The 25,880-nt window shown below is 39.6% G+C and overlaps 1 protein-coding gene across 1 annotated transcript in view; it reads left to right on the plus strand.

The window, feature by feature from the left end:
* Positions 1 to 289: 289 nt before the first annotated feature.
* Positions 290 to 25,880, plus strand: part of LOC145987571 (phospholipid-transporting ATPase ABCA3-like) — a 31,420-nt gene continuing 5,829 nt past the window's right edge. The window contains exons 1-8 of the mRNA XM_083121919.1: positions 290 to 376; positions 2,047 to 2,445; positions 5,485 to 5,579; positions 9,669 to 9,803; positions 12,184 to 12,406; positions 16,580 to 16,756; positions 19,183 to 19,364; positions 21,999 to 22,254. Of these exons, the coding sequence (XP_082978045.1) occupies positions 2,058 to 2,445; positions 5,485 to 5,579; positions 9,669 to 9,803; positions 12,184 to 12,406; positions 16,580 to 16,756; positions 19,183 to 19,364; positions 21,999 to 22,254 (1,456 nt within the window). The 5' untranslated portion in view covers positions 290 to 376; positions 2,047 to 2,057. The remainder of the gene's footprint in view (positions 377 to 2,046; positions 2,446 to 5,484; positions 5,580 to 9,668; positions 9,804 to 12,183; positions 12,407 to 16,579; positions 16,757 to 19,182; positions 19,365 to 21,998; positions 22,255 to 25,880) is intronic.

Raw genomic sequence — 25,880 nt, forward strand, 5'->3', positions numbered from 1 at the left:
AACAGCATTGAATTAAGCACGGTGACTACGATAATTATATTAGTTTTAACTTTCCTGCACAAATGACATCACTTTCTGTGCCATTCAATGACTGTTTCGAAAAACAACGTTGTTGACAGAACATAATGTGGCTGACTGTATTGTTGACGCAAGGCAACTTAATATTGTTGACGTAATCTGCAGGAAAAAGCTCAATAAGGGCAGAAGGCATACAAAAAATATAATTGAAAACATAATGGAAGGAAAAAACCTTCAGGAGCAGTGGAAATCCTTACATATCCAAGAGAATGAAGCAAGTGAATTATGGCCAATGAATGTTATTATACAATATTTGGCTAGACCTTATTGAATAAATCTTGGAAGTTGTTCTAATTAGGTAAGTCATGGAGAATTTTCATAAGAGCAATTCTTACATTTCTAATCTTTACATATTAGTTTGTCTAAATGAGACGAGAAGAATATACCACTTAGAGGTGTCATTTGTTTACGAACACCTTAATATGTCACTTCTCATTCACGAAAATGATTAAATAATAACACTATATGAAGACGAATAATATCAAGAACATCTGTTCCATAAACGTACACTACAAAAGTGAAAACACAATAGAGTTAGGTTTAATGATTTGTAGTAGTTTTTGTATAATGACTGTTGTCTTAAAACTCGCTGCATATAAAATCTAAAGAGGAAATTATTTCTGGTTGTAACAATTAATTGGTGGCTTTATTTCATATAAAAATATGCAAGTTACGTTTGTTAAATATCTAATGCTCTATTATCAAATAGTAAAATATCACAATAACAAAAGATCATGTGTAAAACAGGCACATATTACATTTTGAACCTCAACCCAAAACATTTGCAATTCCTAGTAGCATCTTTGTTTCTCCATTTGGATTCATTGAAGTTCTTTTTGCCACCTATGAACGTCACCTTTATGATTTTATAAACAAAAGTAAACAACCTAGTGAACAATGTAATTTATTTGCATTTTTTATGAAAAATATTCACAGTTGCAAAATCGAAAGACAAGAGCGGATGGGTCTGGTCCCACTCAACCCGGTAAGCTAGTGTAAGCTAGAAATTTTTGGAAATTGAAACTCATATCTACGTGTAAAACAAGGGTTCCCGAAGAGGGGGACCAGGGAGCACTTGCCCCCAGAAATATCTGAGAAAACTTTATGTAATTCGGATGGTGAGGTGGTATACTGGCGGGAAACCTGTGCAGTTATGCCGTTTGCCCTATTTTTTCACATCTGGATACATATCAAACGGCCTGAAGACAGGAACAGTGCAAGTCTACGAAATCCTGGGCGAAAAATAACTGCAGGGCTTAAAAATGAAATTTAATTCCGTATACATATACAGGGTGATTCACATAAAACTGACACATTTCATTATTAATACATGCGAACAAGAGTAAATTTAGCATCAAGTTATTACATCTGAAATGTAGCATAGATATGGGAATTCAATAACCTATACATTACTCGCTGAAATTCTCCCTCTTGATTCTTCTGAAGGCACAGCTGGCCATGTCGTTACATATTTCTGGTCGTTCGTTCGAGTATGCTGTTGTCAATACCGGCGATATAGTTTGTAATGCTCTCCTTAAATTTGTTCTAAGTCAGATGGCGCACAGCGTACACTTTGTCCTTAAGATATCAACACAGGAAGAAGTCGATGGGATCAAGTCAGGTAATATAAATCTCTGTAGCCATAAGTTTCAGGAAATTATCCTGTCTTCGAAGACACTTTGGATCAACACCAAGGACTCATTTGGTGCATGGCACGTGCAGCCATTATTTTGAAAATGCCTTTGACACAGCTGTATGCCATTCAATTGCTCACATCACGGTAGCATGTACTGCACTTTTACAGCGACTGTGACAGTATTGCGTGCACATCGCACTCTCTTCAGAATGTATGGATGTCCCAGATGTCTCGCGTCATGTGAAATAAAAGGTGAATGAAGTGTGTTACTTTTGTGTGAATAACCCTGTATATATGAATAGATAAATGATCAGTTAAAACTTTACTTGCAGACTCACGTAGCATGGAAGATAGTGGGTTTTCAGAGACGCTTGACGGAGGTACAGATAAGTCAGATCTTTCAGATAGCTTGGAAGAAGATTCGGAGGAGAAGTCCGAGAACGAAGAACCTGAAGATGATGATGCAGCAGTAGAATCGTGGTGGGAAAATATGGCGTTTGGAATCTTGACAAAGTTATACTTGGTGTTATGGAAGAGCTTCATCATACGCAAAAGGCACTGGTTTCTGACGCTTGTCGAATTCGGTTTCCCAATATTGTTGGTATTCTCCCTTTTGCAGAATAGTAAGGAAAAAGCTAAATCCAAAGAGATATTGGAAGATTCTACGGCTGTCAATTTTGAAAATGTGGAGTTACCGGCGTTCGTGAGCCATAGAAGATATCTGGATTCAGGTAAAACGATTCTAAACGCACGACCATGAAGTTAGGCGGTTGGCAGAAGTTAGCGCCGTTGCCCTTGTGTTCGGAAGTTAAAGATAATTTTGTCCCTTTCGCTTTGCTTTTCCCATATATGGCACCAGCGTCCAGTTCAGCCGCCTATATTCATGGTGCTGTCAAACATGTGGTAGCCTGCTTGTAGCTTGTCAAAGCTAGTTGGATAAGGTACGCTTGAATCAAGCTCACATCAAGCATGCTTCTATGACCAAGCTTGCAGTAATTTTGACACGTAGTTACTAGTTGGCTTGAGTCAAGCTTGATGCAAGATTACAGCTTGCCATTATATGCTTGCAGCGAACTTGTTCACTTTGCATGAAAAACTTGCTTCAAGCTTACTGTATTGTCTGGGTGTAAATTGCACTGTTTAGTAACTAAATTATGAATGCAAAATTCCAGTCAGACTTTGGTTGCGTCAGTAGATTTCATGTGGGGCTTTCAATCCGCGCACAATCAGTGAATAGAACGACATCCGCTCCTAATAAGGTTCCTGAAGTGCGTTTCTGAACCTTAAAGCCCCGTTTCCATTACCACAAATTTGCCGCGCAACATGACGCGGGGCATGCGACGCGGCATGTGTCAAGCATTTGTTGAAATGGAAACTGTCTGCAACATGCCGCGGCGCAAGTGCTGGGGACAAAATTGCCTCAAACGATTTTGACGCACAACATGCGTCGCGTCATGCGCCGCGGACAATGGAAACAGCTTGCAGCAAGTTCCTGGGGCACGGGCATGCGCACTAGAGTAGAAACAGACGATGCGACGACAACCACATGCTCGCTGTTCGGGCTGAAGTGGCGTCACGACACAACGTCCTGTTATTTGAGTGTAGTTGTTGTAGTTGGTTGTCTAGTTGTACGTGAGTGTTTGTTTTGTGGACAATTTGGATTGGTCGAAAGTAGTAAAACTCATAGAGCAATATGAACAGGAGTCAGTGTTGTGGAATGTCACCAGTACGCGCCTGCCATAACCACAAAACTCTCCATAGCTATATTGTCCATCGTTACACAAGTTAAATCACCACCAAAATATTACAATACAAGAGAAGAAACACTGAACTACTGTAAAGCACTGCACACGCTACACTGTGGTCCTGCACTCCAGTGTTGTTGCGGGCGTATTTTGAATAAGTAACGGGTGTCTCACCCGAAAAAAACGTTATAATTTCCGAACAAACATACATAGGAAAATGAAATTCACAATACACGTACCTTGTTTCATGCTGAACACGAGGCAGGGTTGAACATAAACGCACGCGTCAAAGCAAAGATGGTAGGTGGCGCCAGTGGAAGTGGTGCGTGTGGGTTAGTGTGATGCGCGAGTCCCTGCATCGCGAGGATGGATCGGTACACCGTACCAGAACGCGTGTTCATTGTAAAGAAATATTGGATATCGGGATCGTATCAGACCGTTCAACGTGAATTTGGACGCCGTAAAGAACCATTGAAGGTGGGAGTTTGGTGTGCAATTTCCCGACAGCTTATCATTGAACCCATCTTCTTTGAAGATAGAGTAAACACACAAGTTTACTTAGACATCTTCAGTGCATTTGTGAATTAGCTGGATGATGAATAACTGCGTCGCGGTTATTTCCAACAAGACGGAGCGACATGCCGTACTTACAACGTGTCCATGGCAGACATTGAGTCCTTTTTTGGTGACAGAATCGTCTCCAAACGATTGTGGCCGCCAAGATCCCCAGATTTGACACCTCCGGATTTCTTTTCATGGGGTTTCCTTATAGGTTGTGTCTACAGAAACGAACCACGATCACTGCAAGAGTTGCGAAACAACATCGAGAAAGCGATTCAAGAGATCACATCGGAGACTCTACATCGGACTTTTCACAATATGGAACGCCGTGTATAAACATGTCTGGACGTCCAGCACTTGCTGTGACGATCATGTATTCAGCATGAAACAAGGTACGTGTATTGTGAATTTCATTTTCCTATGTATGTTTGTTCGGAAATTATAACGTTTTTTTCGGGTTCGAAAGATAGTGGGACACCCTGTAGTTTTGAATTGAAAACAGTGCATTAAATGACGCGCAACATGCGCCGGTGCTTGTTGCGCGTCATGAGTCTGGAACTTGTCAGAATGGAAACTAAGCTTAAGAGAGATTTCATACCGAAGCGATAAGCGACGCATGTCCTGTCACTTCAAGACCGACCAAATGACTGCAGGCTTATGCAGCGTGTCATGCTATACGCTGTGATACGTTGCAATTGATTGGCTCTCTCGAATGTGACACATGTCGCCTATCATTCGTCACTTCCGTGCAAAAGTTCCCGTTTAGAAACAGGCGAAACCCCTCATTTCGTCTGATGTAAGCAGAAAAAAATCCTTAAATACTAACGCTGCTTTATCATAAGTCTGTACAACAGCCAGATAGCTTCAAAGCGAACGTGCTTCGAACGATGGACAAAGTTCCTTTGAACCTGACCATGAACAGGGAAGCTACACCAAAGAACCTTGCTCATCTCTTAACACCCATTGTAGAATATGTTTATCGGCTGTGAACAGGAAGTACGATACAAAGCCTGCAAGTCAACGACCTGTACGAACGAGAACTTGACCTAAATACACAACTAACGAAAGTAGAACAACAAACTCCCAACAGGGTGTGGAACATGGTATGGAAATATGTTTTTGCAAACCATTTAACAAATAAGGTTCACTCCTTGTGTAAATTTAATTCATGATAAATAGTATTTCTACAAAAAGTAAAAAAAATGCAATTTAATATCACGTTTATATGTAGTAGGCCTACAGGGTGCGGCAAATTGAACCTGGTTGTTTTTAATTACAAATAAAAACAAATCTCCGTACATGGTTTCTAAACATTCCTACACTAGATCAAATAAACTACTGGAAAGTCTAGTTTTGTTTATTGCAATACATGTTCAAAACTGGTGGAAGTTTACATTTATTGATTTTCACCAAATCTCAGTTAGTCTTGTTAATAATATTTTTTCAACATGTAATTCGTTTCAGGTCGGAGGTTTTACAATGAGTCACTAGCCATGAAGAAATCAAACAATGGGAGAAGACAACAAAGCTTCATTAATGGAAATAAGGACGCATTTCAGGCAAGTAATTGTTCAGGTCTGTAATATTTATAATTTAGTACCATAATATGAGCGACCGACCAGTGAAATTAATTTAGCGGCTTGTATGAATATTCTACAGAAACACAATATCATAATAAGTAACACTCATTGACAGGGCAAGGGGCGCGTGTCCTTCCCAAAAGTGGTCACTGCATATTAAATAATAGTATAATATATATATATATATATATATATATATACACACTATATGAAATCTTTTTCGAGATTGCATTAGAATAAAACAAAGTCTACCATGAAAACACTAATCGGAATTACATTTACAAGGCACTTAAATAAGTCGACGGCAGAAATCGAATTCGGGACTTGTTGATTACAAGGCAATAACATTAATTTGTGGTCACAAATCGAGAAAGTTCTAGGGTTTAATATTTCCTATGTTTAAGACAGTTCCACCTTAGGAAAGGAAATTAATTTAGCTTTACTGTGCATAAAGTGCACTTAAAACACCAAATTAATCAATCAATCAATTAGGAAATGCATTTTCAAGCTTAACCTTTTCTGTTAATACAAATATCATTGAATTATTTCTATATCACAAAATGCTACTAATGCTACCACTTTATAATCAAAGGGTCCTGGGTTCGTTTCCTGGTGGAGGTAATTTGTACACTCCTGTTAACATTTATAATGGTGGACAGTTTAAGTACGTACCGCTTTATCTGGACAGGAGTGTACATTGATAAGATTCATTCCTGTAAGTTTATGTGACCGTAAATTGGTTCTAAGACGGACTCTTGTAAGTTTCTTGTGCACAAGTTGGGTGATCTGGACTGGACCTACAGTTTAAACCACTATGAGCCTCCACTGGGCATCGAAACCAGTGTCCTTGATTACAAGGCGACGACTTTGTTTCTACTACACTGTTCAGGGGTCTGTTCTTATGCTGTTTTAATATCTAGAAAAAATTGCACATGACAATTTCAATGTTACATCTTCTATGCTTAGAGTATATTCTGTGTCCCTCGCAGAAAATTCTTGGTTAGAAGTGCCATCACTCTGGATTTTATTTTATTAAACTAAGTACCGTAGAACGATTTAATGGTTTCTCTCCTAAGGAAGGGGGGGGGGGGGTGTCAGCAGTTTCCCCTCTAAAAAAAATCGTCCGTAATGCCCACGGGTGAACTGAGCATGAACATATTGTGATATAGGCGGCGCAGGCGCACCGTGCTATAGCGTCACCTGAGATTCACCATTAAGAATAATATAAACTAAAAATCGCATACCTGCCTATGTTGCTATTATCCCATACTCAGTGACGGGTGTGCAACAAAGGAAAGTTGTAGCATGTGGTAAAAATTAACTATTCCCCGAACACATGTAACTTCTTCGTTTCGTCATTTCTAACATTCTTTCTTACCTATCTGCTTCGCGGAACATTGTTTAAGGTGTATTCATGTTTTTTTAAATGAAAGTAATTACAATTTTTCACATTACGAGTACTTCTTTAGTTTTCGCTTGCGGCGCGTACACCTATGTGCCTCATCGCGCGTCGTGCTTGTGTTTTGTCGATTTTCATCCGCTATGCAGTGTTTCAACCTTCGTAACCGAAAAAATACTAAGTTGATTTTTTTTTTAACCTTTTCGCATTGTTTTACGAACAAAATTTTTACTATGCTTGCCTAACCTAACCTTGCCGGAAATTGTTCGTGGGGCTATCCGTGAATGGTGTTTGGGGCTATGCGTCAATGGTTTGTGGTACCACGCATCCACGACACGTCATGTTTGTATTTTTGGTTGGAAACACAGAAGGTTGCAACACTGCATCCCAATGAACATCAACAAAACACAATCACGACGCGTGATGATCTACCAAGGTATACGCGCCAAAGGCTATTGTCCGTCGGAGAATTAATTTTCAACAAAAAACATGAATTTCCGCTATGATACATTCCCACATCACAGACAACACCTTCCAGATGTTAGACAATGCTACAAGAACGTATTACCGTAAATAGTTTCTTCTGTAAAAATGAAGAAATCTGTTCGGGGAATAGTAAATTAGTACTAATCTGCCCTCAATATTGAAAAGGGTAACGGTTCCGAATGATTTTAATGATTCTTACAAGTATTGTGGAAGCAGTGTTTCAGTATTGAGAATTAAGTCGATTTTTCAATCGACAGATTTTGATGTTTTACGTAATATAAAATTGGTTCAAGTGCGTGGAAAACACAAATAACGTAGATATTTGACACTAAAGTACAGCCCGTGTAAGTGAAAAGTACAAACTGCCATCTCCTAGTACTATCGTCGCTTTTTATTATAAAAAATCGGCGGTTGTATGCGCACTCAAATAGCAAGAGAGCACGAGCAAAATATCACACCATCAAATTTCGAACTCCTAACTTAACAAAAACGTTGAAAATTTCTATCAACACCAAACCTAACAGTCCTAACCTAACGACGTAAAAGTACAAACACCAATTAATCTAACACTCCTAACTATAATTTGATTTCTATTTTGGTTTCATAAGTTTTTAGTCCTTTAGTACTTTATTTTGTAATACATTTGTGAAACGCCAGGCAACGTCGCATCTGTTGCTGTTGTGGAATGACATGTTGGGTACATTCACTTGCGCGAGCTGCTCTGCTTCACGCTAAGCTTACAGACGTACTTTACTTCACAATAACACATTTCCGCGAGCCAAAAATAGTTGAAAACGTTCATAAACTAATCGAGGAAGTACAGAGGGCCAAGTGTGCCCAACACTTACCTTGTAGCTACTCAAAACGAGGGCGAGTTCGTTGCAAAAGTAACGACGTCATGAAAATTTCCGCCTTTCTTCACTATTGTCACTTTCAAACTACACTGTTAACAACCAAGGTGTTCACTTAATGCATAATAACAAACAAACAAGAGACATAATATCGAACAACTACACTCTTTTGCCCGGTTCGACGGAAACTGACTCAGACATTCCAGAACAACCAGTAGGTGGCAGTGCAATCGTTACAGCTGAAAACTTGTTTCGGCACAGCACAGCAGTTGAAAGAAAATGTAGCTTGCCTGCCAGCACTTCTTCCGTAGCAAGGAACGATTACGTTGTACTGGAAATTATACACTAGACTTAGTTTTACCTGATGAAGTTTTAGACAACAATGAGAAAGTAGTGGCAGGCATATGTAAAAGAGATGCAGTATATGTACTGTAACTTCAACTTTTCGTTATGATGAATGTCATTTTTCTTGCAATGCATCTACGTTTGCCGACTACAATGTCAGTGATCTGTGTTCAAACCCTGCTCTGGTAATAGAAGACATTTGGCAAAGAAATGTTAACCCAGATATAATGGGAAGGAAAATGAAGAGATATTAAAATTTGAAGAAGGTTTCTTTTAATTTTCTTGAAACCTAGCTATACATTTTTCTAGGTCAGTGGTTTCCAATGTGTGCGCCGCTGCGGCCTGAGACACCATGGCTGGCTTCCAGGGGCGCCGCGAAATGTCCCAATATTTTCACTGAAATAATATGATTGTTCCAAATATGTGCTTATTTAGTACTTTTGAATTTGAAATATGTGTTTATTTTTTAACTTAAGGCAAGCAACGTAACCGCATTAACTGAGCGTTGCAAGTGTTCGATAGGCCTACATTCTGACTTGGGCGCCGCAGAAACATCTTGAAACACTAACGGCGCCGTGAAACAAAAAAAGTTCGGGAACCCCTGACGTAGGTAAATAGCAACTTTAAACATGAATTCTGGATTTATCATATTGGTGAACAGGGCGAACACTGCGTCCAAAAGAGGGATAGCGGATGCTTGAGGATGTGTATATATGTGTGTGTGTGTTGTGTGATTATTTTATTATTTTACAAAAGAAGTAGGGCGGTAATTTGAAAGTGTGATGAGGGTTCAAAGAAAATTGGTAGTATCGCTATTGCACTTTGGGGCCATTATGAAGGGAAAATTAAGCGTTGTTTTCACAACAACGGTGCAAAGAATACAGACAGCGAAAACAGCCGCCAAGCGGTGTAAAGTATAACTTATCTCTTACGTGCTTAATAAAATTGTATAAACTTATGATAATCGTGATTGTTCTCTATACACAGGATGAAAGCCGAGACGGAGGAGGGCGATACATTGTAGAGCATTCAAAACTCACTGCTAATATCGTGTCTGGGTTCCTCGTATATGCATTTGTTATCCTGTACAACACAACGGAAGAGAAACAGAATGGGATGAAGGTATGTTAGCGAATTAACGAGGTATGGCAATGACCCCTCTCCCAAACACCCAAATGTTTATCCCTGGATGACTTTATCACATTTGCAATTAGATTTTTAAACGAAGCTTCATCGTGAAGCGAGTTGATGCTTTCAAACATTATAATAATAATAATCATCGATAACACAAATTTAGTTATTGCTAAACTCATGGTATCAATTTCAGCTTAATATAGAGAAACACTCCAAAATCGATATTTTAAAGTTTTTTTAAAGAGTAGTTTATTAAAATTTAAGTTTATAAGACGAGACAATTTATACATTGCTGCGTCATTCTACATAACAACACATCTTTGAACAAGAACTCGATGGAATGTTCTTGGTAATCTAATTAATATAAATATTTTTTTCTGTAAAAATACTTAATTTGTTTCAGAAATAGAAAATGGTTATTAATTGGTATTCTAATTCCAATTTTTTAGTTCTGTATGCAATTTTGTGGTGGCGTATCTTACACCCCAGATAGCACATAAGCTTGGGGCAAGCTTGCGATAGCTTGCTTCCTTTTAGCTTGTCAAGGCAAGCTTGACATGGCAAGCTCGACGTAAGCCTGATGCATGTGATAAGGATGCATTAAAAAAAAAGTAAAACAATAGACACAGCCATTTAATATAACAATAGAGATACTTATTAAACATAAACAATAGTGACAAAATGAAATAAAACTGAAATACGGTGGAATGAATTCCAGTGTGAATAAAGCACCAAAGCTTTTATTTCATGCGGCGTAACCTAGATGGCAGTACAACTCAAATGTAAAATAAACATAAGTTTTAGTAGCATAAATAAGGATAAGTTTGCAATTAGTGAAAAAATGTGTTTTATTATCCTTCGAAAGATGTATGAATATTGAAGTTGCAACAAAGATCAGAAAATAAAAGTGGTGACTAAAAATGAAACTCCCATGATAAATATATTTATCCAAGACTATATTATAATCAGGAAGTAAGTACTGCAAAGTATCTAGCACGTACCGAAGAGAGGGACATAACCCTCTAAACGGATGAACGGGAAAAAAAAAAGGTACTGCAAAGAAAAATGTATTACCAATATACGTATAGTTCCATATAGATTAGTTCATTGAACTCTTCAGCCTAACTATTGCCTATTTTGGGGAACAGGAAAAGATTTTATGAGCTGCAAAGATAAATTGTGATGTTACAAAGATGGGTGTTTGTTGTTAATTAGCACCAATTGTTTTTAGTTTTGCTGTTATGCATATATGTGTATACAATGTATATTACAGCCATGTTTATATATATATATATTTATATATATATATATATATATATATATATATATATATATATATAAATTTAGCTTAAAGATACACATTATGGCTTACTTCGAGCATTGCATTCTGTAAGCTTACAGCTATTTATGAAAAGCTTGATGCAAGCATGCCTTGGCAAGCTTGCTGAAACTTCCACTTGTGGTAACTAGATTGCTTAATGCAAGCTTGCATCCAGCTAATACAGTAGCTTGCCATGGCAAGCTTGCTGCTAGCTACTTAGCTTGCCATGGTAAGCTTGCTTCATGCTTGCGGCAAGCTATCTGTGCTATCTGGGACGAGATGATTTGGTTTATTTTGATTCGAGTTTTAAGTCAAACTTTTATGCACAGAAGGCTAATCGTGACTGAGCCTACAGTTTAAAGTGGAATCCGAACCACTATGTGCCTCCACTGGGTATCGAACCTACAGGAGTTGGTGTCACATTGTTAGTTATGTTGTGTACAAAGTATGATGGCCATGTCAAAAATGCGACTAGGAAAGGGAAAAGAGGCTAAAGCCCAAAAAGTAAGAAAAGTAATTACAATTTCTGTAAAAAAAAAAACTTTTAAGCAAACATTCCAACCAATATCGTTGCACAGCGATGCCAGGGGTCCCGGGTTCGAATTCCGGCCTGGGAGTGGGTGTCCTTTTGAGTGTCCCTTCATCAATTTCATCATATGATCACTCATCATCATCGTTGCGATTAGTCAAAACTTGCAAAAGCGACGATAAATAAAAAAAATCAAATGTAATCGAATATCTTTCCACAAATTTATAATATACATTTTTGATTTGAAAATAATTGTTTCTTTCTATTTCCGTGCCACGCTTGGAAGAGTCAGTGTTGCTACATGAAGGGAAATTCCCCTTGTCCAATTTTTGGTGAAAGGGGAAATTTTATGAAAAATATCAAAATGGGCGGAAATTCGAAGTTGTCGGACTCCTCTTCTTGTTTTATGTCTAATTAATCTATATTGGGTGTATAATAAATACGGTACAATGAATAAGAATTATTGCGGTAAACCAAGTCAAAAATTTTCAGGACACGCCACTGGAACTTCGTTTCAGGAACTGACGAAGATGATGGGCTTGCAGCCGTGGCTCAATTCAACAGGATGGCTGATCTTCGTCATGATGCTGCACGTCCCCACAATCACCGTACTCACAATCATCATAGTAGTAATTGGTGGGATATCCAACACGGATGTCTTCCTGCTCTGGCTGTTCTTGCTGCTCTTCCTCGTTTCGTCAACATTTTTCTGTTTCACCATCAGCTCGTGTTGCCCAACGGGTAAGTACAGTACGATTATTCCCGTAACATCCTCTGACTGTTGTGCATTTGTAACCTGAAAGGTAGTTAGAACTCTAAAAGCCTCCATCACTGAACGTGAAATCTACGGATCGCTGACGTCATCTCAAATCTGCACCAAGACTCGCCAGTTAGACGAGCGCAGACAGCAGGAGACGTTATGAAAATAGTCTTACTGCACCATGTTTTTTGTGAATTTTTAGGTGTATTGCAGTAATAATAATTATCATGCAATTTTAAATGACCCGTTTCTAGTGTTTTTAAAATACTAAATGATTTACACTTGCAGTTTGATTAAGCAAAACTTTACTATCATTAGTAGGGCTAGGAAGTCGATGACCTGTAAATTGCCAAAAAAAAGACCTATAAAAAATCAAGAAAAGAACCCAAAAACGGAAAACAGGACGTATAAATGTGAACCAAATTATTTAATAACTTCAGTTTTAACCTACCCACCCCTCCCTCTGCCCGGCACCTCCTTATTTGACTTGAGATCTTTGCAGGCGCGTGCTGTCTGGTCGTATACACCGTGCTGAATGCATCAAAACAAGAGAAACTAAGTAAGTAAGTATTTCTTGCTTATCTCATGTGCGAGCCATCGGCTGTGCGTACTACATCTATTTGTAATACACAACTATGATTTTCCTTACAGATTACACTTTCCATTACATTCCGTATATGTGTTAAATAGCAGTTCTGGTCGTTTTAACTGTTCTCACTTAAACTAACACTATTATTCTTCCTTATCCCGTCTCTGTGCAACACTTCTTTTCCCCCTAACTGTTTGTAAATATACACCCACTTTTTCCAATAGTTCCATGTTTCTTTGCACTACGATTGATTTGAACACAGTTTCCAAGCTGATGTTGCGTAGCTCCTCCTCCTGCAGAACGCGCGTGTCCTGACATAAGAATAAATGTTCTGTCCCATCATCACCATTGCATAATACGCATTTATATATCCCTTCCTCATTTTTTACTGTGTTGTGTCTCCATCCCCCTAGCCTCATCCATGCCAACCCCTTTCTTGCCACCATGCTCACCTTCTTGATGTACGCTACTTGTCCTCATTCCCGCGGTCCCCTTCTTTGGAGTTCGAGCGATCTCTTGGTTTCACATTCCGCTATTATTTCCTGCCTATCTATATCCTCTAATCTTTGTTTCACTAATTGCAATGTCCCCTGGTCAACGTGTTCACCCTCCCAGATCCATCCCAGTCCAATTTCGTATAGTTTACCTCTGATCTCTTTCGCCCATGTTCCCATTTCCTCCCCTTGTACCTGTTGCATCAGCGCTTGCCCTTTTACCGAGTTCTCCCTTCTCAAAATTAATGTCGCCCAGTATTTAACCCTTCTCAACATACCCCACGTTTTCTCCCTTACCAATCCAAGTTCCCGTAGTACGCCGCAGTTTGCAGTGCCCATGCTGATATGCAAAGCCCTCTTGTAAAATGTGCATTGAATTCTGTTTAGTGCATCGCCCCCTTTGCTCCCCATATCTCCCTCCCGTACCCTATTGACCCTATTAATAATGTACGATACAGTTTTTCCACAAAATGTATATCGTATTTCTCCAATTTCCATACTGTCCGCATTATTTCGTTTGTTATTGCCCCAGCCTTTCCTTGTACCGTTTGCATATGTCTCGTCCATGTCCCTGCCATAGTGAGAACTAATCCCAAGTATTGTATTCTTTTTACCCTTTCTAATTCTTGCCCTCTGAAAGTCCACCTTTCGTCTTTTCCATATACATATCCGTTCTTGAACACCATAATTTTTGTTTTTGTGAGATTTACTTGCAGTTTGGATTCTCTGCTGTATCTTTCCAACCCGTCCAGAGCCCTTTGTAGGCCGGCATTTGTCTCTGAGATCAGAACCACATCATCTGCGAAAGTAGCCACTTACAGCGCGACCTTCCAGACATGTTACGGTTAAAGGACCTTGTACATACCGTTCCTGCTTCAGTCGTCCAAAAATGTTTTTCTCTCGTTTCAGGGATGGTTCAAATATATTTATTTTTCTCTTTTTTATTTCTTTACTACAGAAAGGATGTTTAAGAGGTGATGAACAGATGATGATTCGAATTGAGGGCAGTAAAAACGTAGTCGAAAGAAGGTGAAGTTGAAAAAAAACCCTGTTAAGACCTTAAAAAAGGCTAAAAAAGAACCTATAAGCCAAAAAAACGCCGAAAAAGGCAAAAAAGGACAAATAAAACCCACCTTTTTCTGGCCTACAATGACCCAAAATGAACATGTATTATGTTGGGCCTCGTCTTCGGACACTAGGGAAAAAAAGGATTTTTCCTCAACTTCCGAGCACTAGTGATCAGTTGTTATTTCTACAGTTAATACACAATGTCTAGTTATGATATTGATAAACTATTATATTGAATCTCATTCTTATTATTTTTAACATATTATCTAGTACAGGTAGTTAACATTTATAAGTGCCGGGTACGAATCCAGGTGAATGCGTTCCGGACCGTACAGGACCAAAACTGAATGTAGAACCTGTCCGGCTGTGAAGGACCAGAAATGAATGATGATCCAAACCGGTAGGATCTAAATGTAAGTGAAATTGTAGGTACCACTTACATCTCTCTGGTATGGATTGTGTCGCTACAGGGCAAAGTTCACCGCGATCCTCTTGGTAGTTGTAAAGAAAACACAGGCACACACACTGATAACTATAACTATGTACGTTAGTCTTACGGTATCTATAATTGTCCGCGACGGTTTCTGGCTGTGTCCCGAGTGGCTTCTCTACGCACACTGGCTGGAAGTAACAACCGCGCTAAAATGGCGGCAACTAGACACCGCGCTCAGAATGAATTAGCCAATCCGAGTGCAGGTTACTTAAAGCATTTGATATACACAAATAAACAATTGAAGCTATATGCAATATAAAATATATAAAGAAAGAATAAACATGGTTACTTTTATAGATAAATCTCCAACACCAGGACTGGAAATGGGTGTTCTTTGTGAGTGTCCCTTCAGCAATTTCATCATATCATCACTCATCCTCATCAATAAGGGGGAGGGGGCAAGAATACCCAGCCTCCATGCGCGTACATTCGAGGGTATTGTGCGCTTACGTACGTCCTGGTGGCTAAAAAGACTAGGACGTCATTTACATGAATGTCGATTCTCCGAGGCAGTGTTGCCAACTTAGCTCTCTTGGAGCCAGATCTGGCTCTTTCGTGCACTCATTTGCCTGTGAACTGGGGGGCCCGCCCCCCGCGCCTCACTATGATACCATCACTGGTTCCGGCCCATATATACACCAACGTTTGCCATGATTATACATTTTGCACGTGACGTGATGTTGTTATATTGGCTGCGCCGCCCCATCCCCTCTTATATTCCCAGCTACTTTTTTCTATAGCGCCGTGTTGACGTGAAATTGGCATAATATTGTTATCAGGGCATCCTTTATTTTCGATTTCGTACGACCATGAGATGGGTGATGCCGCCGGATCTAGATGGTGAAAACTAAGAATAAATTGTCATCAATTTAGAGTTTACGGAACAGCCCCTTTGACAACTAACATCACTCTATGAAGAACTTCGTAAATCTAGCTTCTTGAAAGTCAGTTTTAACTCCATTTAAGGTGAAATTTAGCTCTTTTATGCGCACCACGTTTGGCAACACTGCCAGAAGGCAAGGAGAAATGCATTGGCCATATGGGAGTATTTTTTGATTTGTTATCTTGGGAATACCAAACTTCCGATGGAATATAAAATGATATCACCGGGAAGAGGGCAATTTGAAGAAGTGCTTGCCCAGCAGAATAGTCGAAACTCCCATTTGATTAGCCGTAACTTGAAGTTGATTCCCCATAAGGAATACCTGGGATTCCGAAAATTCTTATTCGTCATATTTTTTAATATCAACTTTGAAAAACGCTTCGACCTGAAATTTATACTCTCTTGTACCCCCACGTCTTTTTTCAGTATCATTGCCCATTTCGACGACGTAAGTGTATCTCCTCGGCTTAAACTTTATAAGTTGTCTTGGTTCCACGGGTGTCTTGTATAGACAGTTCTGCAGGATCAAGTATTGGGGCTGTTCGGTAGTTTTGGACAGCCCCGATTTACAAATATATAATACATATAAAAATAGAAAAGCATTCTTTAACAATAATGTCATTGCAGCAACATTAGCAACCATCATGGCTGTGTTCGCGTGGACGTCCTTGTACGGTACTCTCAGTGGCTACATTGACAAGGAGTACGAGGAATTGTCAATTGGCGTGAAATTTCTTCTAACCTTGGTCCCCACTACCGCTCTACACATTGGCCTGAATATTATTGAAAATTTTGAGCGTGGAGGTAAGTCACAGTTACAATATTATGCAAGGGCCATCCAGAAAGTAAGTTCCGTTAGCCAACTAAAAAAAACAACAGAAAATGTGATGGAACAAAACATTTTATTGTACACTGAGGTACAGGCCTTGGACCATGTTTCAACATGATTTGCCATCCCTGTTGAGACACTTATCATAACGAGACACCAGATTTTGTATCCCCATATCGAAGAACGATGCAGCCTTTGTTGATAACCAAGTAGTAACAGCTTGTTTGAACGAATCGTCATACCCGAAGCTCTGGCCAGGAAGGAAAGCTTTCAGGTGCAGACATGAAAATCAGACGGGGCGAGGTCTGGGATATACGGGAATGAGGCAATGTTTCCCAGCCAAAGTCTGTAAGGAGTCGTTGCGTTGCAGCCGCCGTATGAGGACGAGCATTGTCGTTAATGAACAACAACACCACGGCTCAACATGCCACGTCGCTTGTTTTGGATTGCGCGACGCAATTTTAGTAGAGTTTCACAATAGGTGTTGGCGTTGATGGTTTCGCCGCGCTCGAAAACGTCCACTAGCAATACATCGTGTCTGTCCCAAAGCACCGTGCACAGGACCTTCCGAGTGGTCAGAACCGGTCTGACTTTTAGTCTTTCGTGGCGAGGGCGTGTGCCTCCAGGACTGTCGTTTTGTTTCCGGAGTCTCATGCAACACCCATGTCTCGTCCCCAGCCACAACGCGATTTAAAAGGCCATCACCCTCCTCACAGTACCGTGTCAAAAAACAGTAATACACTTCCCATTCGGTTCTTTTTGTGGTCTTCTGTAAGCGAGCATGGGACCCAGCGGGCACACAATTTGCGGAAGGTCAGTCTGTCCGACATAATTTCATGAAGCAGCGACCGGGAAATTTGTGGAAAATGCACAGACAGTGTTTGTCAGGGTGAATCGTCCGTTCTCTTTAATCTTCTCTCCCACAGCATGGACCAATTCGTCTGTCACCAGAGATGGTCGCCCACTGAATTCCTCATCATGCACATTGTTCCGTCCTTCGTTAAACTGTCACATCCATATCCGTACCATTGAGGTACTCATGATCTGTTCACCTAAACTCTTCACCAATTTGACGGTGAATTTCAGTTGCTGACACATAACGTGCACTCAAAAACCATATGACTCACAGCACTTCACACGCGTCGGGTGTTTCGATTTTTTTAACACTATCGCAACCCACTACGAAGCGCCTGCACTTCTGTCTACGTACTCTACCACTGACGTCCCTGCCTTATCAATGGGTCCAACTACTTGGCGCGCATGCGCACTCTTGCGATTGCAGTGCAGCTGCGGCATAAATTACAAACGGAACTTACTTTCTGGACGTATCTTGTAATTATAAGTTATGTAATATTTACGTTTCCAAATAATTAGCATGTATGGACCTAAAAGATATCAAACATGAGGTGAGTGAAGGACGTTGTGTAATATTGAACTTTTCTTCAGCTTACTTATGCTGCTGTTATTTCTTAATCTACTGCTTGTATTGTTATTATTGTACTATATTATCCTTATTGTATTTGTATTTTAATGTCGTTTAATGCCATTGCAATTCTCGCCGACCTCCGTGGCGGAGTGGTTAGCACAGTGCGCTATGACGTCAGGGGTCCTACACACACACACACACACACCTATCTTCTATCTCTCTCTGTTATTTTCTCTTTACTCTCTCTCTCTCTCTCTCTCTCTTTCTCTCTCTGTCTCTATCTGTCCCATAATAGAAAGAGAGAAAGAGAGAAATAGGAAAAAGAAAGAAATAGAAAAGAGGGAGACAGAAAGCCTAATCAAAAGAAAGGAAGAGAGGAGAGGCAGGTGAGGAGAAGAAAGGAGAGAAGGGAAGAAAAGATGGGATAGAAGACGAGAGGAGAAGAAATTAGAGGAAACGAAAATAAATGCAAAGAGGAGAGGATTAAAAGGGATGGAAGAGTAGAAGACAGAAGAAGGAAAAGACGAACCTGAGAGGTTCCTGTCACTCGCAAATGAGTCATTATACTTGAAAGTGTTTGTTACCGAATTGTACCACAAGAATTTTAAAGTACTATGAAGAGAATTTTGAGCGTACCCTGTTTTCGGTTTGCCACAATGAAACCTTGAATTATTTTCCGGTCTGAGAGTGCAGACTTGCATAGATAGCCGCTGTGACCTAGTTCACAGAAACTAGAAAATACCTAGAAAGTGGTAATAGATATAACCAAATAATCATATTAGGTTATAGTCATAGGTCATACTAGGTTATCACAGCCATGTAGTTAATCATATGTTTGTTATTTTGTTACTTTTAATATTACTGACAATTTCAGTGTAAAATGGCCATTTGTTCTGTGTCTGAAATCTCCTCAATAAATAAATAAGCAATAAAGTGACGAAACAAATCGAATAAAAATGGTGTTTTCAATTTCAGGTGAAGGGCTATTATTTAGTAATTTGGCAACAGAGGCTGTTGCAGGAGACGAAATGGTGTTCCTGTATGTTATGATAATGCTTCTAGTGGATATTCCCATTTACGCATTCATTGCGTACTACATGGAAAGCGTAATGCCAGGAAAGTATGGGGCAGCCAAGTCACCTCTGTTCATTTTCCAGGTGAGTGCCTTTTTCACCTTAAGCTGCAAACGTGTTTATCCGAAGATAAGTGACATTTCTACTGAGAAATTTATATTTAAATGTGTTTAACGAGTAATTGTGCAAAGGTATGCTCGTATCACTTACAGCTAGGGACGTGAAGTGTTCGTTTTATTTTTCCCTAAATTTCGATGTTATTTTTTACTGCAATTCGGTGTTATTTTTACATACATTTTTACTGTTCCTTCCAGGCTTAACATTTTCACATTGTTTTAGTTTTGGATAAATGAAACAAATTTTAGTTTTAATGACAAAAAAATTGGCTTGTCGTTGTGAGAAATGACTAAATTTCTTGCACTTGGAAAACTATTTCATCTCATCACCCACAAATTATGAAATGTTTATTGAATGATAACACCCAAATCTTTGAACACATACACATCACATTCCCTTAACAAAAATCCCTCTGCGACCTCATAATACCGTTTTGTGTACTACACACACACACACACACACGACCCTTACCTCACCAAAACACAACAGATGCTTCTCACTGAAAATTTTCCCATTCCTACGAAATTTCTCCCCCCGATCGAATTCTATTTCAAGACGAGGTTATAGCCTACACTGTCAGTCATGTCTGCTTTAAACTGCTCTTTTGAATCAAACTATTACCAGCTAGACTACAAATGACAGAATAGCGCTTCAAGTAGTTATTTTTGAACAGAAGAAGTGCTATCCCCAGTTTATATTTCATATTTTTTTCGCGTTAAATTGCAAAATTCGGTGTCATTCTGAAAAATGGCATTATTCGCATTATTTCGCGATTCCGAAACACAGAAAACTTGCCTCCTTTACCTATTCAAATACATTTTAAATACTTTACTCTGCTTTCCTCAACTTTACGGTGTTATCGTTAAAACGAAAACTTCACGTCCCTACTTATAGCCTAGTAAAGGGAAAGTGAGCAAAGGTTAAAAATATCCGTTTCAGGTACACCATGTGGCAATTTTCACTGTGCAGCGTTGCCTATTCCAAGCGTCAACCGAACCAAACAGTGTCAAGAACTGCTGATTCCCGTGCACGATGTCGCAACGTTCACCATGCAGCGTTGCCTAATCTGAGCATTGAGTGTGGGTAGCTTCGAACTTAACTGAAAATTTACAAATTGTTATCTTTACAATTTAAATTTATTCTTACATTTTTGACGTAACGTCTATTTTAATTGCTATATCAGAATGAAAACCTAACATTTCCAAACGCTCCTAGACCTATATCTGGTACCACTGTACGAAATTAACGGTCGCCACTCTTGGCAAGTAGACTCTGTACTTCAGGCGAATACACAACGACTATCTTTGACAGAAACATCGATTTCAAATGCAGTGGAAACAAAAGAACAACGCTAGCATAGGAAGATGGCTTTTTTAGTTTGTTTCAAGGTCAACCACATCATTCCACTTCGTATTCTCATAATTTATTTATTTATTTACTTTATTTTACTTCTTCTTTTTGTGCCACTTTTGGCTAATTCGCGAAGACGGGGATGAGCGATGACATGATGAAATTGATGAATGGACACTCACAAACATCCATGCCCAGGCCGGGATTCGAACCCAGGACCCCTGACGTCGTAGCGCGATGTGCTAACCACTCCGCCACGGGGGCCGGCTGCTTTCCATAAGAACGGGTGAGCGGTGTGTAGACGCCCTGCTGTGAAACATTGGCGTATTATATCACTTGAGGTATTTTATTCACTTTAACAGGCTGAGCAATATGTGAAATTCCTTGCATTTAAAAGAATGAACGATTATGTTATTTTTATTTTTTTATAGTTTCTTCATCAATACGCAAGTGAAAGTAATATTTGTTATTTTAAATATATACATTGGTATTTGGTTTTTATTAAGGTATAATTTAGCAACTATACTCTGTACAAGGAGTCACTGGTGCAAGCGAACGAAAACAAATCCACTGCGCAAGTAGTAACTCGAGAAGGTTCGAGCGATGAACGTGCGTGAGTGACTGCATGGAAGGGAAAACACGGCTGCATCTACCAGCCGTTTGCAGCAGCGAGCACTACTTTGCTCCGCCCACTCGCATTCTCCCCTTCTCCGCCGTTATGCGTGGCCTTGCTCCAGACTCCTGGGGCAGACTGTAGCTTTTCAGTTTGGCGACACGAATTTGCAAGTTTGGCGACTAGGAGCGAAACAGCGCCTAAATGTCTAGGTCTAGTTTCGAACACTGACTGGAACGGCATGGCACGTTATGTACAAAAGAATAGACAATATGTTATTATGTGTTATTTATGGGTCTGTTTATGCTCTAGTTTCCATGATCAGAATGTGTTAACTCGTACAGGCACAATTTCTTTTCCAATTCCAAAGAAAATACTTATATAGAGTGTGGTTATTTTCGTAAAGTCTCTGGAACCTGGGAGCGAGTTGTAACCCCACGAAGCGTCCAATCAACAAGCGAGCCGCTGACGTCACTACAACGCTTCACCAATCGCTAACCCTCTTGCACACGCTCTACAGTGTTGGTAGGCTCGCTAGTCAGAGTCGTGCAGGCAGCTAGAGAAGTTATAGATCAACGTGACTCTACCTAATATAAAATACCCAGTTTTTAACTATTATTTTTTGCATAATGTTCCAGTTTCTTCCGACAAATGAGCAAAAGGACGAGGAAACTCCAGACGATTCTGGAATGAAGCCATCCTATCGAGAAACGGTTCCCGATGACACAGAGGTGGGGATCGAAATCTCGCACTTGCGAAAAGTTTTCACGAAGTACGGAAGCGACAACTTTGTTGCCGTTCACAATCTCACTACGGATTTCTACAAGGGAGAAATCACAGTTCTCTTAGGGCACAATGGAGCTGGCAAAACTACAACTCTTAACATGATAACAGGTAAGTTTTTTGTACTAACTATACGTTATGTATAAAACATTAGCGCATCAAGCGTGTTTAGTGTACTTTCCAGGATTTGTCACGTTACTTTGGCAATGCGTCGTATTGAAACGCATTAATTGATAATAAATGCAATACGAAAACTGAACCTCCCGATGGCGCAGTGGTAGCGTCGTCGCCTTCTATTCAAGGGGTCCCGAGTTCGATACTCGGTGAAGGCATATAGTGGTTCGAATCCCACTTTAAACTGTAGGTCCAGCCCCGATTAGCCTTACTGCGCATAACTCAATCAATCAAGCAAGCAATACGAAAAGTGTTTTCTGCAGCATCTAGCTGCAGTGAAAATTTCAGATCAAAATTTGTGTGAAAGTTGGCGTGGTTACACTAAAGACTGAGCCTACATCTCTCTAACCATGTACAGTCTTGGACACAGCTGGCTTGTAACGAACCTATTGAAGAAGCAGTGAAGCAAGCCATCAATGTCTGACCACCAAGCGCCTTGTGACTAGACAACCCAAACAGCATTGCAATTTTGCGGCTTGTATACCAGTCACGGGTATACATCTCTGTAAATTGAGTAGTGATGCCAAAGAGAAATACGAGATGAAGATTGCCGATCGTAATGTCTCGTGTTCTCGACATGGAATAATACTCGGTCCACGTTACGTTCCATTATTTAATGTTGTTTGGGAATGAACATGACGGACTAGGTTTATATTTTCAATCCTTGCATTACAGTAAATTCCATATTTTACAATTATATTAATGCTTTGAACGAAAATAATGCCCAGAAAAACATCGAACACACGTTCACACCATTCTTCTCACACACATGCACGTGAAAACAAACACACAAAGCTAAGTTTTAACTTCCAAGTGAATGTCCAAATAACAGTAAATGGAGAAGCACGATGTGCGAAACATGGGATTTTTCACAGAAAGAATGCGTCTATTTGTGACATACGTGGTTTCTATTAATAGACAATGAAACAATTATGAGAGAAATTAACATGCATTTTCGTCTTCAGGTGCTGAGGAAGGAAACAGACTGACTGGAAAAAAGAAAGCATGGTGCTATCGATAGGCTGTTGGTTAGCGTACAGAGCTTTCATCAGTGAGGTCTAGGTTCGATCCCCACCAAGGACATTTATTTTTATTCTTTTCTATTAGTGAAGAAGTATGTAATATTGTTTTCTAGGCATTTTGACGAAAGGATACGCATCAAATTTGTTCGTTTAATCTGTATTTTCATTCTTCTAATAAGTTCTCTATCGCAATGGGATATAGAGATTCTCTATCTAGGCGATGGATATCTTCTCAATGGTTACGTAGCTGCGATTCTCCAGTCCCTTACACTCACTTGTCTTATTTATTTACTTCATTTCATATCTAACGAAAACACACAGATATAGTTAGAACAAGAAACACACCTCGCGTCGAAGGTTCCAGACTCGAGTTCTGGCTTTTTTTTTTGCGAGGGTGATTATTCTTGTGTGTTTGTTTATCATCTTTGTCAAAAAAATATTCCTCATTATTGTCGTGATTAACCTAGGGAGAGACCAAAGCGACTGAAATAACAAAAGTACAGAAAATGCAAGACACATCTGCCTAGGCATGTTATACCTTGGGAATTAGCAATCTGAAAATTAACTTGCGTATCAGTCGACTACTTGCGAAAGAGTTTCGTGTTGCCTCGTTTGGAGTGTTGGTTATCGTGTCGGACCAGCATGCGGGCAACCCAAGTTCGAGCCCAGCGAAAAGCAAGTTTTCTTTTTGTCTAATTTCATCCAAACTTATTTATAAAACTGAGGTTTCTGCAAAACCTTTTGAATTGCATGCCACTTCGTATGTTGGTAATCTGAAAGCATCAAAGATGAAAATTTGATGTTTCGAAGCGACGATGTATTTGTGTATGTGTTGAAAAAACGCAGTTATTTATTAACGAAAAACATGCAGCCACGTGTTCATTGAGAACGCTTCCTAGTTGTCAGTGCTAATATGGCAGTAATTACAGTCTGTCAAAACACACCAACTTTCACGTTTCCCGTAAAATTATTACCTTTCCACGTTTCAAAATCATGAGTGCTGTCTAAAGCAATACTTTGATACTTGCGTTTGCATGTTCGAATCTAAAAGTAATACGAAACTTTTTCCCAACAAATGACATTCAAACCATTAATAACTGTTTGAAATGTGATACTGATATCATATATGGAAAGAATAAAAATGGAGAATTTCGCTTAATACAACTTATAAATAGGGAGCGGAAGTTGATGAAATGTCATCTTTTTTCTGACATCTCGGACACGATGCCCATTAAATATACACAATATTACACTTCATCTAGAACCCAAAAAAGGTAATTTTAAAGTGCATTTTTTTTTCATTTGTTGCCATTTGTCAGGTTTTAGGTCATTTTCCCGGATTTTCGACATTTACCCGTCATTTTTTGCAATATTCGGTATATTGTTTCATCATATTTTGTCACTTCTTTAATTGTGGTAATATTCTTGAATCTTTTCACCAAGGTATATATATCTCGCAGGATTGCAATTTACGAGCAAAAGAAATGCTGAAATGGTGACAGTCTTTGTTGTGTCGGGGTAAACCACCAGGTGCCCGCCTGGGGCAAACTCAGATTTAAGATCAGAAAAGGAGAGGCTTGAAATACCATAGCTAGACCCCGTTTGCACTGAAAATCCTCGTTGCATATTTTAATTGAATGCGTGTCATTCTATAGAATGAAGGGATCTGAACCAGTTAACTGATGGGGTGATGTAAACTACTCATCATTCATCCTCTTGATGAGACCACTCGTCATTGACATGACGAGTTATTGCTTGGCATGCGAAAGGTACAACTTACACAAAGGAAATAAACTACTGAAAAGACAATGGCAACTCGTTGGATTTTGTGAACCGTTGAACCTGTATCATGGCTGGGTGTAGGATAATTACCTGTCTAACTGAAGTCTCTGAGCTGAATAAAAATAGCGAAGTCCTCTGTGAGCTTCTCTCCTATTTGTTGACCAGAGCGTGCTTCCACTATCGACCTCCTGCCTTGCTGACCTCCTCTCTCTACCAACTCAATTCCCAAAGTCCCGCCACTTCCCAGCTTGTCTCACCTCTATATTCCCTGGCCATCGAGCTCTTCCTCGATGCCGAATCGTCGAATCGTGTTTATTATAATTGCTACCATGCAAACCGCTGACACCAAACCCAGAAGTGTTACCTGTTTCCTGAATGCTCAGGAGGTTTGCATGGCACAACACAACGCATTGTAAACATGCCTAAGAGGCTTGAGACAGCTGAGAAAAACAAGTGAATGCCCTGGTCAACATGAAGCGTTCAGAGAGACTTAATAAAATAAACATACAATCCTATGGATTGATTTTAGGTCATTTTCCCGGATTTTCGACATTTACCCGTCATTTTTTGCAATATTCGGTATATTGTTTCATCATATTTTGTCACTTCTTTAATTGTGGTAATATTCTTGAATCTTTTCACCAAGGTATATATATCTCGCAGGATTGCAATTTACGAGCAAAAGAAATGCTGAAATGGTGACAGTCTTTGTTGTGTCGGGGGAAACCACCAGGTGCCCGCCTGGGGCAAACTCAGATT

The sequence above is a fragment of the Lepisma saccharinum genome, chromosome 5, assembly GCF_977018435.1.
Source record: "Lepisma saccharinum chromosome 5, izLepSacc3.1, whole genome shotgun sequence".
Taxonomy (NCBI): Eukaryota; Metazoa; Arthropoda; class Insecta; order Zygentoma; family Lepismatidae; genus Lepisma; species Lepisma saccharinum.